The sequence below is a fragment of the Erpetoichthys calabaricus genome, chromosome 18 (assembly GCF_900747795.2).
Source record: "Erpetoichthys calabaricus chromosome 18, fErpCal1.3, whole genome shotgun sequence".
In the NCBI taxonomy this organism is placed as follows: domain Eukaryota; kingdom Metazoa; phylum Chordata; class Cladistia; order Polypteriformes; family Polypteridae; genus Erpetoichthys; species Erpetoichthys calabaricus.
Window position 1 is genome coordinate 8,309,956 of NC_041411.2, and position 18,354 is coordinate 8,328,309.

Consider the following 18,354-nt stretch of genomic DNA (forward strand, 5'->3'; position numbering starts at 1 on the left):
CACTGTTCTTATGATCATTATGACCCCACGGGGTGAGATCTTGCGTGGAGCCCCAGATCGAGGGAGATTATCAGTGGTCTTGTATGTCTTCCATTTTCTAATAATTGCTCCCACAGTTGATTTCTTCACACCAAGCTGCTTACCTATTGCAGATTCAGTCTTCCCAGCCTGGTGCAGGTCTACAATTTTGTTTCTGGTGTCCTTTGACAGCTCTTTGGTCTTGGCCATAGTGGAGTTTGGAGTGTGACTGTTTGAGGTTGTGGACAGGTGTCTTTTATATTGATAACGAGTTCAAACGGGTGCCATTAATACAGGTAACGAGTGGAGGACAGAGGAGCCTCTTACAGAAGAAGTTACAGGTCTGTGAGAGCCAGAAATCTTGCTTGTTTGTAGGTTACCAAATACTTATTTTCCACCATAATTTGCAAATAAATTCTTTAAAAATCAGACAATGTGATTTTCTGGATTTTTTTTCTCATTTTGTCTCTCATAGCTGAGGTATACCTATGATGAAAATTACAGGCCTCTCTCATCTTTTTAAGTGGGAGAACTTGCACAATTGGTGGCTGACTAAATACTTTTTTGCTCCACTGTATAGCATACTTCTAGAAGTAACTTCTTGATATCATAAGGTAGTTTGTTTACAAAAGTCTATAATAGTTTAACTCATCAACAGATACTAATTCTACTTTAAAATTAATTTTAGTAGTTTTTTTTTTTAATAATCCATAATGTCATCTGTTTGCACAAGTTTTTTTTTTTTTTTTTTTATGACACCCATTTTTAAAATGTAAATTCAACAAAGTATTCAAAATATACAAACAATAGTAATTTTTGTTGGAATCCTGATTTCACTGCTAGCACTTAGTATTTTTGAATACTTTGTTAGTAGAGGTCTGGTTGCTGAAAAATATTTGGCCTTTGCATTAATGTTTTTAAGACCTTACCAATCCTATGGATGTCTGATACCTGACAAGGCGTTTCTTTGAAGGAAAAGAAATGCTTTGGAGTGTGTGTGCGTGTGTGATTGATAAGATAGATAGATAGATAGATAGATAGAGATATATATTATAATATATTACTATTTCTTTTTTTTGTTAAAAATTCCCTTTCTCCCATTCACTCATTAGGAATTTTTTCAGCCTAATTCTGTTTTGACATACATACATTCTCTGTTTGTGATACAGGATTTCAGTGCATGCATGTGCTTTCTTCCATTCCTGCCAATGCACTGCCTTTCTTGTTTTGCTATTACATGTCTGTTGTCCCTCTGTCCTCTAAGATGATGTCCACTACTATGGTCCGAGGTGGGATGCAAATACAACCAAGGTTACCTCGCGCAACCGCAGCTCCTCCAATGCCTTCAAACACCACTCCTTTGGGAGGACAGCATATGCCACAGGTATTTAAAAACAGATTGAGTGAAAAATAGAGTTTCCGTAGGTATGCTTTTGTTCCAAGCATGTGTGATTCTACCTGCTATGAGCTGTCTGCCTTTCATCTTGCTATCTTGTGAGTAGGGGACATGTGCTTTTTCTCTGAAGCTTTTGTCTTTGAAAAGAATATCCTAAGCATTAAACAATGGTAGAAGTAAATTGCCATTTTGAATATTTTTGTTTTCGTTATATAGCAATGCAGTTTTAAAATATCAAATCTGAAACTAAAAAATAGATATATTAGACACAAAATGAGTTATATTTACAGTCATTTTGCTGGAAGGTTGTGAAATTACTGCATACTTTCTTCCTTCCATTTTATTTTGCACTAGCTACGCTTGTATATTACATGTTACCAGCTTTCTTTACAGTTTGGCAGTTGTTAATTACTGTGAGTTTAGTTCTTATAAGAAACTGATGTCAACAACAGTTAGTTGTCTCCTTGATTGAAATAGTTCCTTTTTCAAATAATTATGTAAAATAATTCCTTGTATTACATGAAATAAATTTGAACAAACTTGAATATATTTCAGCAAATGTGTGTGTTTCACATAATGATTTCAGGTAGTGTGTGCACTAGGTTAAAACATCTGTTATGTGGACTGGCATTATGCTTGCCTGGCCTAATATACTTGGTGACTCACCCCTGGCAATGGCATAAATGTAAGTTAAGGACAGTTTTATTTTTATATATTATATATATAATTTTTTTCAGTTGAAGATTTAACAAGGATTGTTCATAGTGTTGATACTAAACACCTGAGCCTTCAGTCAGTTTTATCATCACTTAAAGCTTGCTTGTGTTTCTTAGAGGTATTCTTGCATTATTAGACATTTGTAGAATGCACATCTGTTTCAAATTTCAAATCCTAATTTTGAAAATTAAAGAGGAATATTTGCAAAGCTTTCTAATGACATGATGGAAATAATTATAATATTAAATAAAGTACTGTGAAAATCTAACATAAGATAGTTTGTTTCTCAGATGAGGGAATGTTTCAGTAGTCATGGATCAAATTATGAATGACATTTGGGAAGGTAGCCTCTTTCAGAACAACAATATTGGTCATTTTAAGGAGCTTAAATTTCAGTTCTGAAAGGGTGTGTAATGTTCGATTTTGTACACATTGTCTGGTCATCCCTTTCAGACTTAGCAAAAAAAAAACAAAACGTAGGGCTACACTGTAATTAAAGGCCAACCTGAAAATTGATCAATTTCTATGGCCAATACCCATATCTGCTTCAAAGAGATGTAGTTGCCATTTATTGTGAAAAAACTTGGCTGTACTTTACCACCAACAACATGTGCACATTAACCAGTAAACTCTGGGCTTAAGCTGCCATTCTCCGCTAAAGCATTTTTAAATGACTAATAATCACTATGTGCCATGTTGTATTTGTCATTAGTATTGTGTCTCTTTGTTACCTGTTTAACATAGTAGCCTGTAGTCCCAAATGCTTTTCTTATGATTTCAGTTGTAATTTTATTAGGTTGTTCCATAAACCTATTAAAAATGATCACCTCTTAAATGAATCCAAGTCTTTTGTGTTTAGTTTATATAGATGCAAATTTAAACATTCATTTTTGTGCCCCCTGTAGTGCTACAAATATTGTATACATTCTAATCCCTGTAGGAGCTTTTTAAATAGTACACCTTACCACTGTAGCATCAGCAACTTTAAAAAAGATGGTTACTTGTGTGGATGACTAATCAGAGAATAGTTTATTGTGTCAAGCACCCTGGGATATATTGTGTATCCCATATTGCTTTTTACAAGAATCATGTTTGTAATATTTTAACTTAAAATTTAATTGTGGAATTTCTGTTTTAGTCTTAATGTTTTAGGGAGTTGTATTTTTGTTGTTATTTGTTGATAATGCAATCCAGTCCTGCCTCTTTGGGAATAAAAATACAAATGGGTAAAGACACTGTTCACTATGTGACAAAGTGTACAAAGTTGGCTTCATTTTCGTACACTTTGCTACGTGCATGTGTCTCCATTTGGTCTTGTCTTGAACCTCCCTAGATTATAGTCTAAAGGTGAATGCAGGTTTATTTATTTATTTATTTTTTAAAATTTGGTTAAAGGTTGTGTAGATACAATTAATAGTTGAGTTCTTTTTAACTAACATTTTGATCAATCCTTCAACTTCAGTTTCCATAGTTGCCATTTATATAGAGTGTTGCGATCAAGTAAGTCTGTTCTTTTTTTAATGTTACGGTTTCTCATATTTGGGCATAACTAAAAGTCATCAAGCACTCTATAAATTCTAACATTAGCTAAATTTAACTACAATTGAGAGTCTTCTCATAAACTTGCAAAAAGATATGAAAGAATACACTGTTACTGATACTATATTATTTAAGAAAGTAAATTCAGCTCAATACTGTAGATCATGTGTACTTTATTTGGTGATTGGGAACTGTTACTATTTTAATGTAAAAGCACATTTCTTGTTCTGGAACATTCACTTTTGATTAACACAATGTTAGAGCTAAAAGGCATTTTGCTGTTCATTAGTTTGTTAACTCAGTCATTGTACAGTGAGTACAGCAGTATTTATAAATGGGCAGCTGTTTTGATTGATTCGCCACATCTCTTAAGTATGCAATTCCTGTAAATTCATCCTGTAATCAAAACCTGTGATGCCCTGGGAAATTGTATTGGAACCCAAAAGCTTCATAAAGGGATGCATAGTTCCCTGCCAATATGGAAACTTTTACAGATTACTCTATCATTGGAAATAAAACTGGACAAATTGAGCATTTCTGGACGCATAACTAGGAGAAAATGACAATGCAGTCCAGAAAAGGTTTGTAAAGTTATTTCTGAATGGCCCACAAGACGTCGGGAACTATAAACATTAGACAGATAAGACCAGAGAGGAGAAAGAGTTGAGTCATTGCTCACAATGCAGCATTTGAAAATCCAATGCACCGTCACATTAGTCATCAAGCATATTGATGGAGAGGTGATTATTTGATCCTCCGGTTTACAACTAAGTGGTCCACACCTCTGTTCTCTTTGACAATTGATCTGTATTAGGCTTTTGCATAAATAAGTGCTGTCAAACAGTGTTGAATAGAAAAAAGTGCCAGAATTATTCCTAATACAGTATAATGGAAGAGACAGATGATCACATGCAGAAAACAATTGCCTTCAAGTTACTGCTGTGGTTTTCTATGCTACTAAATGGTGAAGTGTACCTCTCTCATATGTATATTTCACATATGGTTTCTGAATGTTGGCTTGTGTTCGTTATCTGAATTAAATGCCATAGTAAAACATATTCATTGTATCTAATTGTAGGACTTTGAGGACTGGATGATGGTTACACCATAAAATTGAGAGTAGTACTGTGTTTCTGACGTGCTTAAGTGTGCTTTGTGATCTATTATAGCATTTAAAGTATAAATATTTATAATGAGCAATACAAGCAACAGTTTTTATTTTTGGATGATTCATTTGAGGGGCGTGGAGGAAAGGGAAAAAACACCTTTCAAATAATTAAAGCCTTTCCAAAAATTGGATAGGAGAATATTTATGTAGGATATCTTAAGTTTACAGTTAACTCTTGGCAAGAAAATTTGCTTTTAGTTAGTGTAGTATTGTAAGGGCCAATAATAGTGTTGACAGTCATGTTCTACCCATGTTTCATACATTTTTTTTTTGTCTGTATTGTATAGGAATTCTCATTTTCTTTCTATATTATGAACCTGATGTGCTCAACCTTTTGCTTTCTTGGTAGGTCAGTCAGAGCAGCCTTTCAATGATGTCCTCCCCTTCTCCAGTTCAGCAGACAGCCACACCTCAGTCAATGCCACCTCCTCCTCAGCCTCAGCCATCGCCTCAGCCTCCTACTTCACAACCAAACTCCAATGTTAGGTAAACAGTGCACTACCAGTGTCTTTTTTAATGAAGGTTTAATGTCACACAGGTCACTCTGTATTTGCCCTTTGGAGTGCAAAATTTGTAAAGTAAAAAGTAATTACAATGAACTAAACAGTACTGTGAATTATTTTGTCTGTTCTGGTATGCTCATGAACACTGAACATATAAAATATGTACTTTATGTGTAAGTGCATTGTGCAGCTGTTTTTGTGCTACATGACAATTTTTATTGTCATATGAAAGAAATAGTTCATATATTCCTATATAGTTCATATAATACATTTTTGATATAGTTCATATATTGTTCATATATTCATATATAGTTCATATAATATATTTTTGTTTTCTTAGCTCTGGCCCAGCTCCATCCCCTAGTGGATTCCTCCCAAGTCCATCACCACAACCTTCCCAAAGTCCTGCGACAGCACGTACCCCTCAGAATTTTAGTGTACCTTCCCCTGGTCCGCTAAACACACCAGGTACAAAAAACTTTAAAATTTCTAATTTTTGTGGTCAACCAAAAGCTGCTAGAGAAGCTTGAAACAAGTGATCTGCATTTTTTCCTTTGGCTCAATACAATATGTTAATCGACCAATTACCTAATAGTAACATTTGGCTTATTTTTGATATGGCAGTAATTGGGATTGATTTGCATACTTTCCTCCACAGTTAATCCAACTTCAGTAATGAGTCCAGCTGGCTCATCCCAAACAGAGGAGCAGCTGTATTTAGAAAAGCTAAAGCAGCTGTCAAAGTATATTGAGCCATTAAGGAGGATGATCAACAAAATTGATAAAAATGAAGGTGAGAAGCTGATTTTGAATTTTTACAAAGTATTCTCTCTCCATTTCTCTCAATAATTGTACCTATTTGTCTGGGCAAAAACTGTTTAACTTTCTGAAACCCCCCAGGGTATCTGTTTGCATACTAGATAAGCAACAAGAATGTGCTTATATTCTAATTTATGTTTACATTTGATCCAGCCTGTATACTTTTTAGGTACAGAAGAGGCATCTCACCTATTAATTTATTCTGTTTTGGACAATTGTGCAATTAATGATTTTTTTTTTTTTTAGGTTGGTTTGATTTCAGCATTTTTATTTTCTTAATTGGTAGAAAATACATTGTTATTAACAATGTCATTTTCTTCACCTGATACATTTCAGTTCAGCATCTGGGACAATGCAGGAGTCATCCTTGAATGACACATAAACACACATCCAAATCCAAGCACAGATCACCATAACATAACCTGCACATTTTGAAGATGTGAGATGTGCCTTCAAATAAATGAATTAATTTATGCCACAGAGAGTAACAAAGGCACTGCTACTAAAAGATTCTCACTGCAAAATTGGTCAGCTATTATCCAGCTATTCTGGGTATAGTTAAAGGATCACAAGTTTGGATTTAGTGGATCCTGAAGGACTCTATAATTATGGGGACGGACATTTCTTTTGTGATGCTCTTGTATATTTTTGAAAGATTTTTTTTTCCTCTTATAATTATGTTTTGAATAATATTTTACCTAATTGAATCATATTTGATCTGTATTCCATTTGGAATTGTGAAGCACATCTTAATGGCATTGCACAGTGAAGTGGGGTATATAAACTTATAAACTTAATTCTAGTTACTAAGTAACTTAGTAGATGTGCTTTAACAGTCTTCTGGTTTACTCAGATATTAAAGAAAAATGTAAACAAAAAATTTTGTTGCATTACTTTTGTTGTAATATTTGTCTTGTTTGATTATAGAAAGGAAGAAAGATCTGAGTAAGATGAAAAGCTTGCTTGATATCCTCACAGATCCATCCAAACGGTAGGTAGTTTTCTTCACTACAGAAACATTCCTGATGGGATATTGAGCAAAACCAGGCATTTTCTTTACTGACATGCAATCAGAGAAGACTAGATTTATCCAGATATGTTAGGTAGTCTTGGCTTATTCAAATATTTGAAAAAAAGAAACTGCAACTGTATCTTCTATTGTGTGTCCTATATCATAAAGCACAAGTGGTTAAAAAAATGATCTGTCTTCCATACAATACACCTCATCTGCACTAGCAGTGATAATTCTGCCTTCCTTTCCACCCTCACTTTTTTTTATTTTTTTTATTTTTTTATTTATTTTTTTTTTGGCAACATCTCATTATTGAACTTCTCCATGCCAAACAGGACAGCCTCGGTGGTTTAGTCACTGCTTATGTGTCTGTTGTTTTTGTCCGTTAACTTTGCCTTTTGCAACAATGAGGATTACTTTCACACAAGATCAGCTCCTATCTATTGGGATTGGACTTCATTTATCATCAACTGATCAAGGACACTTGCATACAGATTTGCCGCTTATGATTCCTTCGACTACAGAATTGGACTCCCATCCAGGTAACTTGCACCTGAAGAGGAGAAGGGGGTGGGGGTGGGGGGGTGGTGTGCAGGGTGACTTGTGCAGTTCAGGAGACACGCTTTTCGAGTGCCCCTTCCCAGTCTACTTTTATCCAATGTCAGATCACTGAGGAACAAAACAGATGAACTTAATCTTCTTCTCAAAACAAGTGAGGATTATTTTCTCTCTTCATAGTATTGCTTTTCGGAGACATGGCTTAATCCATCAGTTCCCAGCTCTGCATTTGAACTGCCAGGGTTTCTGCTTGATTGTAATAAGTCAAAAGGCAGTGGAGTCTCCTTCAACATTAATAACAATTGGTTTATTGACGTTTCCATATTATCGAAGCACAGCTCCAGCATTCTGGAACTATTTTCTATCAACTGTCAATCATTCTATTCACCTACAAGAATTTTCTCCAATAATTCTGCCTGAAGCAAACATGAATGAAGTGCAACAGCAGTTTGCAGTTTACATCACTAGTTTGGAGAACAGTCATGCAAACTCCCCGATTATCATGATGAGTGACTTTAATAATGCAAACTTAACCATCGAGCTTCCCAGATACAAACAGCTTGTTAAATGCCCCACCTGAGACAGGAAGACTTTTGATCACTGCTACTGCACTGTAAAGAACACATACCAGGCTTTTCAGACCACATCATGCTACGGTTAATACCCACTTGTAAATAAAGGCTAAAATTAGCTAAACCAGTAAAGAAATTATTCGTTCATGGAATGATGAGTCAGTTAAAACGTTACAACATTGGGATATTTTTAAAAATGCTTGTGAAAACATTCATGAGCTGACTGACACTGTTCTATCTTACATCAGCTTTTGTGAAGAGGTTTGCATTCCCACAGCCATATCCCTCTCAAACCAGTAATTTAGCCTGTCCTCTTTGTATATTCTTGTGTTCTGTCAACTACTAAGGTGTATCTCCTATCTGCTGTTTCTCTTTGTTGCATCCAATGCTTGTAACTATCACTAGTCCTTTAATTTACTGAAGAGTACTAAATTAACCTCTTCAGATATAAAATGGTATTGTAGTAAACAATGTCATATTTTTAATGTGTCTGTGGATGATGATGTACTCTACCAAATGTATCCACTCAGTTATTAGACTTTAAAATTTGTAAACCTCTGAGGGTGAGTCTCTAATATTTGGGCAGTCTGCAGTGACATGCAAAGGTGTGCAATTATAATTTATTATTATTAGTGTAAAATTACCTAATTTTCTCACAGAATAGTTTAGTATTTAATTATTAATAGTATTTTCAGCTGGGCTATTTTCAGCTTGTTAGTTACAGTATAATAGCACTTAAGCTAAATTTTGTTTGCAAGTTGTGACACAAATAGGATTATGATTGTTACAGGTGTCCTCTGAAAACTCTTCAAAAATGTGAAATCGCTCTTGAAAAGCTGAAGAATGACATGGCTGTGGTGAGTTTATAATTTTCCTATAAGTGCTTTAACTACAGCATTTTATTAAATATCTAAGGAATACCCCAAAACCCTTTTTATTTTTCAGCCAACACCGCCTCCTCCACCAATGCCAAGCACAAAACAGCAGTACCTGTGTCAACCCCTGCTGGACGCAGTTTTGACGAATATTCGTTCCCCTGTCTTCAACCATTCTTTGTACCGTACTTTTGCACCAGCAATGACTGCTATTCATGGACCTCCAATTGTGTAATATATTTCATTCTAATATATATATATTTTTAACATTAGTAGTTTCACTGGTTTAATTGGCTGCTTCCTACTTGCTTTATATAGTGGTCCAGTGATTCCTTCACGTAAACGGAAAAGTGATGATGATGAAAGACAGACTATTCCAAATATTCTTCAAGGGGAAGTGGCACGTTTAAATCCAAAATTCATGGTTAATTTGGACCCTTCTCATTGCAGTAACAATGGGACTGTTCATTTAATATGTAAACTAGGTGAGTACAAAATTAAGATGGCAAGTGCTGACTTAGTTTTGTACTAAGTCAGCTGTTTTGAATAAGTGCTAACAGTTTGCGGTAATAAATTTTGTTTAGTTAGAACATGAAATTTGTATATTTAAAAAAAAAAAAAATTAACAGTATGTAATGTATGTTATGTAAATAAATGATGTTCTCGCCTTTCTTGATTGATAGATGATAAAAATCTTCCAAGTGTCCCTCCCCTGCAGTTGAGCATACCGGCAGATTATCCAGACCAGAGTCCGCAATGGGCAGATGATGCACAGCAATATGGTACAACTGTTTGAACATTTTTTTTTGTTATAAAATTAACCAAACTTTAATACGTTTTCATTAAAAGTTGATGTGACTTAATTTTTATTTGATAGTCTCTACTTGTTTCACTTTTTACATCATATCCTTCTTTTTTTGTTATAGAGGCAAATCCTTTTCTGCAAACTGTTCATCGGAATATGACATCAAAACTGCTTCAGTTGCCAGACAAGCACTCTGTTACAGCACTTCTCAACACTTGGGCTCAGAGTGTAAGCCAGGCCTGCTTGTCTGCTGCATAATAGTGTGCAAACGCCAATAAATAAGGACCAAGCTTACCTTAAATAAAAGGAGGTTATAAGTGCAGTAATTATAAATAGCTGTCATATATAAATCCAAAAGTGTCCATAAGGAATAAAATGTATATTATAGTGGCTGATGGTAATACATTAACTATTTGTTTGGTTTACTTTTCTGTACCAGTTGAATAACAATAAAATAAAAAAATTAAAATTAGGGGCCACTTGTTTTCATTTTATACCAGTGGTTGAAATTTTTGAAAAACCTGAGCATTTTGTCCGGGCTCACTTTTTCTTAGAAGTATTTTTTTCCCTGTGTTTAACCATAACAAACACATCAAATATGTTGGTGTATAAAACCTTTATTTAAACTACAGATAAATTCTGAATCCTTTATTTTAATTAACCCATTTGTGTTTTTTTTTTCTTTTTATATATTAAACATTACAGGTTATGTTTTTATCCATGTACCTATATTCAGTTTTAAATGTACTTAATCCAGTTCAAGGTCATAAGAATCACAAAGCAAGAACAAGTTCTTAGCAGTGTGCAAGCCAATTGCAGGGCACACATCCACACTCAAATGTAGAAGGGGCAGTTTAGATAGATAGGGTAACCTGCAACTCCAAATCTAACAAGCATGTCTTTCAGATTTAGAGAAAAACCATAGTAGCCAGATTATAATGTAGGAAGAATATGAAGATACCACACATTATATACTGTCAATGTAAATCTGTCTTTGAGGCACATTCAGAATAAATATGCTTTATACCCCTGCATTATACCACATGTTGTTGTTTTTCTTTTTCTTTTTTTTTCTTCAGTTTTTTTACAAAGAGAAAATAATAGCTGTAGTCCAAATTTGATATTTTTTGTATGGTGGGATGAGTTGCTTGTAGGACTTGTGGTTATGTATGGTTTTACTCCTTGAATTTGGTACTGTGGAAAGCTGATTTTTTCTGTGTTCTCTGGCTTTCATCAAAGCTACCTGAGACATCTTGTTTCAGAACAGGAAGGGCAGTTTTCTTTGAACTTGAAACTTGAGATTTAGACCTGAGGGAATATTAAACATGTAAGTTGTCTGAAAAAAGTTTTTCATGTAATACACATACTGAATAACTGAACAATTAGATACTGATTATTTATTAGCAAATTAAGATGAATGATTTAAATGCACATTTTATTAAAGTCCACATTTTATTAAATTGGGTTGTACCTCATATCAAAAGGAAAACCTTTTACGTAACTGTACATGAAAGGAAAACCTTGATAACTTTGGAGGAAACGGCAAGGAGGTTTGCACAATGAAATTTACACAAGGTCCGTCTGGCTCCCTTTGAGACAATGTTCTACTACGTTTGACTGAAGAGGTTTGTTTTTCCTACTGCTTTCATGTACTGTATATCCTATTTGGGGTGATGAATCCATTAAAACGACAAAGCAATAAAATCTTAAAATTTTTGTATTCTAAAATACCCAATTGTTAAATATTATAAATTAAGACAACCATCACTTGGAAACTATAATATGACATGATAATCGCCTAAATGTTATGTGCTTTGTGGTGTCAGATGCTAGACTGCTAATTGTGTAAATGAGGAAGAAAAAGCTGTCTTAGTGCAGGAAACCTTGGTACTCTACTTTGTGACACCAAGAACTGATACTTGCAGATGTTTTGCATTACAAGCAAATAATCTGAAGAATAAGGTGTTGTACACTAGTTGCATCAAATGTGCATAGTATTGCTGTAGTTATTTGTATTTTTACTGTTTGGCACAATATGACATGTTGTTCTGGTTTTCTTGATGTGTTATTTTATTCAGAAAATTAAAGTATTTGTTTTCACATCACTCTAAGTGCTCACATTGGCAGTAACTGCTTGCACCATGTCCGATGAGAGGAAAATGTAAGTATAGGCTCATTTGATAGAAAATTATGACGGGAAACACCCAAACCATTACATTTTTAGGATTGTTCCAGGAACAATCAACAGTGAATGGAACAAATTAGCAAGGTTAAATGTTTCCACTAGTATTTTAAACAAAATAATAATGTTAATTTAAAATTGTGTAAAATTATACTTAAAGAATACTATATTGATATTCTTTTGATTTGTGGATTATGTTGCAGCATTTCTTTGCTTGCTGGAACATCAGCTGTGGTTTTCGACTGTCCTGCATCTTGCAGAGATAGCAAGTATTGGTGAAGTATGTACATAGGACAGGTTTATGCCACCATATTTCATAGGTTGAGAAAGTGTAAGTAAATGTTAGCATTTTTGGGACTTTTAGTAGTAGTGTTGGAATCAAGCCATATGAAATGAGTTACATGCCCAAAACACAATCTACTACAGTTATAAATCTAAAGGTTAAATTAGTAATATATATTTTAGATTTTGAACTTCAAAATTGATGGTAAAATGAGACCCAATTTGATGTCACTGGTTAATCTCATCCTTGTAGAAGAGGAATTCCTATACGTGTACAGAAAAGGTGTTGCTCCTATTGTCCTGTGGCCAAGAACTAAGACTGGCCAGAAGAGGGTAATGTGTCAAATACCTAGGAAACCTACAGCAACTGACCAAGGTATCTCACAGGTAGGTTATTAAACAATGAAGGGAAAACATTTTTACAGTTAAAGTATCTGTATCTATAGAGGAGCACCAAGGACTAAGAAAAGAACCATTTTAAGTGTTGTGCTCTTATTCAAAATTGCATTTTGTTATGAAAATAGTTAATTCCTGTTAAGATTTGTTAATCTCAAAGTCTTACTCATTTGTCTTAAATTGTCAGAGTGTTATGTATAGAATGGAAATACTTACCCCTTTCTCATTGCCTTGAAGGATAACTTTGGAAATTCTACAGGGTTTTGAACACTGCAAGAAAAGGAAGACATAACTTCACTTGAAATATGATTATGTAAGTAACTTTTTTGCTTAATTTCATGTACCTTGTTGCTTAATGTTTAAAGAGACACCAAAACATGGTCCTACTCAACAAGGAGTAGGAAATAATTCCAGAAACTTGGTGGATGGTGTTCAAGGGAGAAACATACCTGGAATGATCTGCCATGTAATTTTTTCTTATTATATATGTGTCGGGTGGTAATTTGTTGCATATAAAATCCTTCACAACAGACTTCACGCGTAAAATCTGAAGAGGAGATAGAAATGTAAAATGACCAAAGTACAAACCATCATACTCGATGAGCGCTATCGTATTTTACATGAAAATGGAGTAAATATGTGAAATAGTGACAAATATTTAACGTGTGTACATTGAGGATTTGCTTACTTCTCTGGCCTGAAGGCGGTTGGCATGATAAAGCTGCTGGATGAGAACATGACATTCTTGCATGTTTGGTGCCCGTGAGCAGTCATTCTGACTTGTATGGATCAACAGGGGATACAGTGAGTTGATGTGTAAGTTTCTGTAATCAACAGCTGGGCCTTGAATGTGCAGCATGGTGAGTTCGGGTCCACTTTCGGTGTGGTCTCTGCATATGCAACAAGAAAAAAAATAGCAGACATATATAATGTTATTAGCTCGGTCTGTGTTTTTGATCAGGATGGACCCTCAATTCCCATTCTCTATTGTTCAAATCTTGATTGTATCTTCTGCTGCTGTTAAGCATTGTACGTTAACGAGATCATTTAAATGAACAAGACAAAAAAACATGGAGCAATGGAGATGTGGGAACTGAAAATGTTTACCTCTTGAGTGTACCCATGGAGGCTTCAGTAGGAGGGTTTGGTGGGGCTGTTTCTACTTCCGTGTGTCCCTCAGTTTCTGCTCCAAAGGATTGATATGACATATTCCCAAAAGTACCTGGCCAAGAGTTAAGATGTTTAGTTTCTGTGCAAAAATCAAAGGTCTGGGCTAAGGAAGGCATTTACATAACCATATACACAAAGAAACTTGAGTAGTTGATTAATAATGGTGTTCAAAAATAAATGATTACATTAAACCAAGGTCCACAAACACTTGGTACACTACAGGACCCTTAAAGAGTATGACCCTTGCAGGGTCCATGATTGTTCTCCACCAGCCTCCTGTATTAAGGCATACACCACAAAATAAACTGGAATGCCTGGGACAGAGAGCAGCATAGAGCTGGGTTGCACTATGCACATGCAATTTTTTTAAATTCCTAATTCTGGAATGATGCTTGATTAGAGCAGCAGGAAACGCTCCACCTGACACTTTTTTGCTGTTTGTAACAGTGCTCACTATGCAGCAATATTTCTAAATGTTAAAGCTGAACTGAACTGGAGCGGTTACATTCTTGCTAATACAAAGAACCCAGTTAGTTGACAAGCATAAGATAGGGAGTGTATGTTATGAAACAGCACTAAACAAAGTTGCTACTAATTCCATGTACAAATGTTTATTTTACAGTATACCAGTGAATGCCCTGAGCTGTTCAAAGACAGAAAATGCAGTACATAGGGCCTCAGCCTCATTACAAGCCTCCTCTGTGCTCTTTATCCAACTAAGTGGTTGGGGTGTCGAAACAATCAAACAAAATTACAGGAGAAGAGCAAGCCATGTGCCTCTGAGAATACAGAACTTTGGTAGGGAAGAAGCACAGTTTAATGGGGGCAGATAAACCTATTGGAGGGCTGGTGGCCCCTACTGTTAAAATGATGCTTAGCTCATTTAAATTGACCATGTCATGGAAGAAATCTGAATATGGAAAGTGAATACTGGAGGAAGACAGAGTTGGCCCGAGTTGCATTTTGAATGGTCAGCAGCTGTTAGCTGAATACATTCATTTCTGGGACGTTTTGTAAAGTAGTTGGACCCCTTGGTCCTAGCAATAGCCCAAAGGCCAGCCTACCTACAATCCCCACCATTGACATTTTTAAATTCACCCTCGATCAGAGTACTACCAGCTTATGGCAAGAAGGTTGCCTAAAGATTTAACAGGTTGCATCTTTCCATTGTAAGTTGGCATTACTCACTTTGTCTCATTTAAATGTTAATAAATCTTTAAAAAAAAAAAATCATTACCTTTATGGCCGTGCTGGGACCCCATGATCAAGCGGTACTGCAAATCTGTTAAAGAAGCCAAACCAGAACTTTAATGTTTTATAAGTCAGGAATGGAAGGAGTGACATAGCTACGCACACCCAGCTGCTAGTCTCATGGCTCTTCATGAAGTAAAGGTGACAGACATTTTATATATTGACTCCAAGACATGTTGGGGGATTAATAGACAAACGTCAAACAGACCCGAGCAATCTACTATACACGCTCATTTTTCAGTATTTATTGTTAGGCTAAGTAAAGATTAAAGGATGTGTTTATGGAAGAAATAAATAATTTGTGTATATGGGGGAAGACTTTAATACACAATGAGACACAGAAGTAACGGTGCACCTACTGGTACAATTCTATTAAATCAATGACTGCAGACTGAAATGTGACCAAGCAGCCTGACGTGACCTACAAGACTGTCTGCAAAAGTGATTCGTTCATTTAAGTCAAGAAGATCGTCTTCGTCCCCGTAGTTGTCATATTTTATTATTGGAGGTGGGAACATAAACACATTTTCGACATCCTCGTTTTCATTAGAGGATTCTATTAGAGAGGGATAAGTAGGTGATTGTATTCCAACCAAAAACGGGAATTATTTATCCCACTTTGAACAGAATCGCTATTTTGTACTGCCGTCTATACTCCGGTCTGTTTTATTTACATAAATCCACCCCTCGAGACGAGGCACCTCCTAGTTACGAAAGTGTCCGTTCCTAACTGCTGTCAATAGGCAATATGGGCCACTGTTGGCAACTGGTCGCGTTTCCTCCTACCTGTGCCTGCCACACTAATTGCCGGTTTATACAATTCAATTCAACTGGCATTACAGCAAAGCTTAATAATAATGTTAACATATTTATCTTGTGCATCCGGAGAATCACACATACAATGCCAACCGTTTCACCCGCCCGGTAGCCCCAATGATTTTTAGGTTTCGCCTTGCTAGTTCCTATCGAATAGAAGCCACGCCCCTAACGTCTCCATAGTAACGTCAGCCGACAGCCCGCAGACTTCCCTTTGCAAGTGACTTGTCAAAAGCGGTTTGCTTGCAGTTCCTAATGCTTGCTAAAAGTGTTGGCTCCACTTTGAACGAAATCGAGCAAAAAACCCCGATTTCTCCCCATTTTATCTTCATCGGATTAGCTATATATGGTGATGGCGATCGCTTCAACCCCACCGTCTGTGCACCCCGGCCTCACTCACCTTTATTCTTTCTCCTTAGCTGCTCGATCTCCTGGTGGAGCTTTTCCAGCGTTTCGCTGTGCTGCTGTTGCAGAAACTGTAGGCTCTTCTCCAGAGCGGAGATTCGCTGCGACTGCAAATTGTGCTCTGTAGGGGACAAAGGTGAGGGTCGATGGGGCCGAGGTCGGCGACTTGTGTCGAAGTGTAAAACCCTGGACCACTGCGGGAGGGTGTCGATGGGAGGTAGACTACCGTGAGCCATGGCGGAGACCGTCAAATCCGCCCACTCGAGTTTGATTTCTTCCAAAGCGTCTTTTGTCGAATGGGGCCAAATACTTGAACTTACTTTCATCTATGGAAGGCGCGACAAAAGTGAATGTGGCCCTGATAGCATTCGGGGTGCTGTTCACAACAAATAGTCGTACAGGATAAACCTATTTCACTGTACGATTTCTTCATTGTAACTGTTGAATCACAAACTAATTTTTTGATCTTAGAACAAGTCAAAACCCATGTGTTTGTAAATAAGGACCTCTGTCTCTCTCTCTCTGCAGTTTAGGACAAAGCGAGCGGTTCCTTGTGTTCACTATCCGTCCGGGGTGGCCGTCGATCTGCATACGGTGTCTTCCACATCCAACAGCATCGATAGACGCGGCAGCCGCGTAATTACAGTCTGCCCTCGCTTCTCCACAGCAGATTTGACTTCTTTGTCGGCCGGGCGCATGGGAGAGCTGCGAGCAGGCAGAGATCTACACTCGGAGGACCGGCTCAGCTAGAGGCACCGGCGGAGCCACAGCCGGCACAGTCCCCATAGTAACGGTGCAGTCAGGGCTGCGGGGACTTGCTCTTCCAGTCCGGTAGGCGGGGCTTGTTCGGAACGCCCAATCGTCCAATAGAATCACTTTATTAGGGCATTTCATTGAGTGTAGATGTGACTTGGGCTATATCGAGGACTCGTTCTGATCAACGTCATCATGTTTCATCTATTTTCCAAACGTTTATTCAGACTTGCAGGGCAACCTACAACAGTTAATATCAGGGTTAGGATAACTTTGTATTGCCAAACCACATAACCGGCATTTGTTTAGACTGTGGGAGAAACCCAATAGGGGCGGACATGAGGACAACATACAAACTCCAGCAGTGCTGCCGCTGCAACAGCCTGCTTATTATATAAACGTTATATGGGGGCTGGCTGGTTTAGTGACTTGAACCCCTACAGAAGTGGTTAAGAGTTTGTTTTTGTACCCAAGAAGGAAAGAAAAACAAACTGGAAATTTTACCATTTGATGTTTGCAGCCCTTGTATTAATTCATTTCTATCATTTTAAATTTCTAGTTGTAATGCATTTAGAGTGCCACTTTTTCATGAGAACAAACTAGTAATGCAGGTTGGGGTTACAGCAAAACAATTTCAAAATTATCCACCAACAACTGGACCAAAGAAATTAAATGTTTGTGTTATTCTGTATAATTTCAATTCCTTTTTTATTTAGTACCCTGTCCTTGGACTGGCCCAAGGCTACACTCAGAATTTCCTGAAGGAAAGCAGCATGGCACTGACAGTAATGCATAGAATATCTTTATGTACAGAAAATACTAAAGGCTGTGTCAGTTTGCCATGTGATTAGTTGTAAACCACTAGAACCAAAACCTAGATCTTAACTAAAAGATTATGGTGTAAAATGCACAGGTGAAGCAATAAATGTGGCTAACGACAACCTTGGCAAAGTTATCAGGGTTTTAGTGTTTCTTATGGCAAACTGTGTAGGGAAATTGGTCAAGAAAGTGAGCATGAAGCAAGTTGGCCGTGTCACATTAAACAGTTTTCCTAGCAATCTGCAGTCAAAGCCTTCATTTACTGTACATAACCTTAGCCATTCAGAGGTGGTTGGTA

The 18,354-nt window shown here is 36.6% G+C and overlaps 2 protein-coding genes across 4 annotated transcripts in view; one reads left to right on the plus strand and one right to left on the minus strand.

The window, feature by feature from the left end:
- The window catches only part of med15 (mediator complex subunit 15), a 33,299-nt gene extending 22,848 nt beyond the window's left edge, over nt 1-10,451 (plus strand). The window contains exons 9-18 of one of the 2 annotated variants that reach the window (XM_028825442.2): nt 1,283-1,402; nt 5,188-5,324; nt 5,682-5,809; nt 6,000-6,134; nt 7,088-7,151; nt 9,093-9,159; nt 9,248-9,408; nt 9,496-9,662; nt 9,861-9,959; nt 10,104-10,451. In XM_028825442.2, the coding sequence (XP_028681275.2) occupies nt 1,283-1,402; nt 5,188-5,324; nt 5,682-5,809; nt 6,000-6,134; nt 7,088-7,151; nt 9,093-9,159; nt 9,248-9,408; nt 9,496-9,662; nt 9,861-9,959; nt 10,104-10,240 (1,215 nt within the window). In that variant the 3' untranslated portion in view covers nt 10,241-10,451. The remainder of the gene's footprint in view (nt 1-1,282; nt 1,403-5,187; nt 5,325-5,681; nt 5,810-5,999; nt 6,135-7,087; nt 7,152-9,092; nt 9,160-9,247; nt 9,409-9,495; nt 9,663-9,860; nt 9,960-10,103) is intronic. The other variant, XM_028825443.2, reaches the window with a different exon arrangement.
- Nucleotides 10,452-10,583: 132 nt separating this feature from the next.
- On the minus strand, nt 10,584-17,188 carry si:ch211-222n4.2 (uncharacterized protein LOC101885505 homolog). Of its 2 annotated transcripts, XM_028825529.2 has the most exons (7): nt 16,480-17,188; nt 15,250-15,294; nt 13,950-14,064; nt 13,531-13,732; nt 13,292-13,389; nt 13,059-13,112; nt 10,584-11,290 (listed from the first exon to the last, which is right to left on the minus strand). In XM_028825529.2, exons 1-7 carry the CDS (start codon nt 16,808-16,810, stop codon nt 11,158-11,160), a joined length of 978 nt encoding a protein of 325 aa, XP_028681362.2. In that variant the 5' UTR covers nt 16,811-17,188; the 3' UTR covers nt 10,584-11,157. The 2 variants fall into 2 exon arrangements, with proteins under 2 accessions (XP_028681362.2, XP_051777304.1); XM_051921344.1 differs by lacking the exon at nt 15,250-15,294.
- Between the last annotated feature and the right edge of the window lie 1,166 nt (nt 17,189-18,354).

Bases quoted from the DNA above. Each gene is read 5' to 3' on its own strand.
- si:ch211-222n4.2 (XM_028825529.2), bottom strand. From the start codon at position 16,810: ATGAAAGTAAGTTCAAGTATTTGGCCCCATTCGACAAAAGACGCTTTG. The intron at 13,113-13,291 runs GTATGTTTCTCC...CTTTTCTTGCAG, and splicing joins TACATGGCAGATCATTCCAG to TGTTCAAAACCCTGTAGAAT. The intron at 11,291-13,058 runs GTAAGTATTTCC...ATATTCCCTCAG, and splicing joins TTCAAGGCAATGAGAAAGGG to GTCTAAATCTCAAGTTTCAA.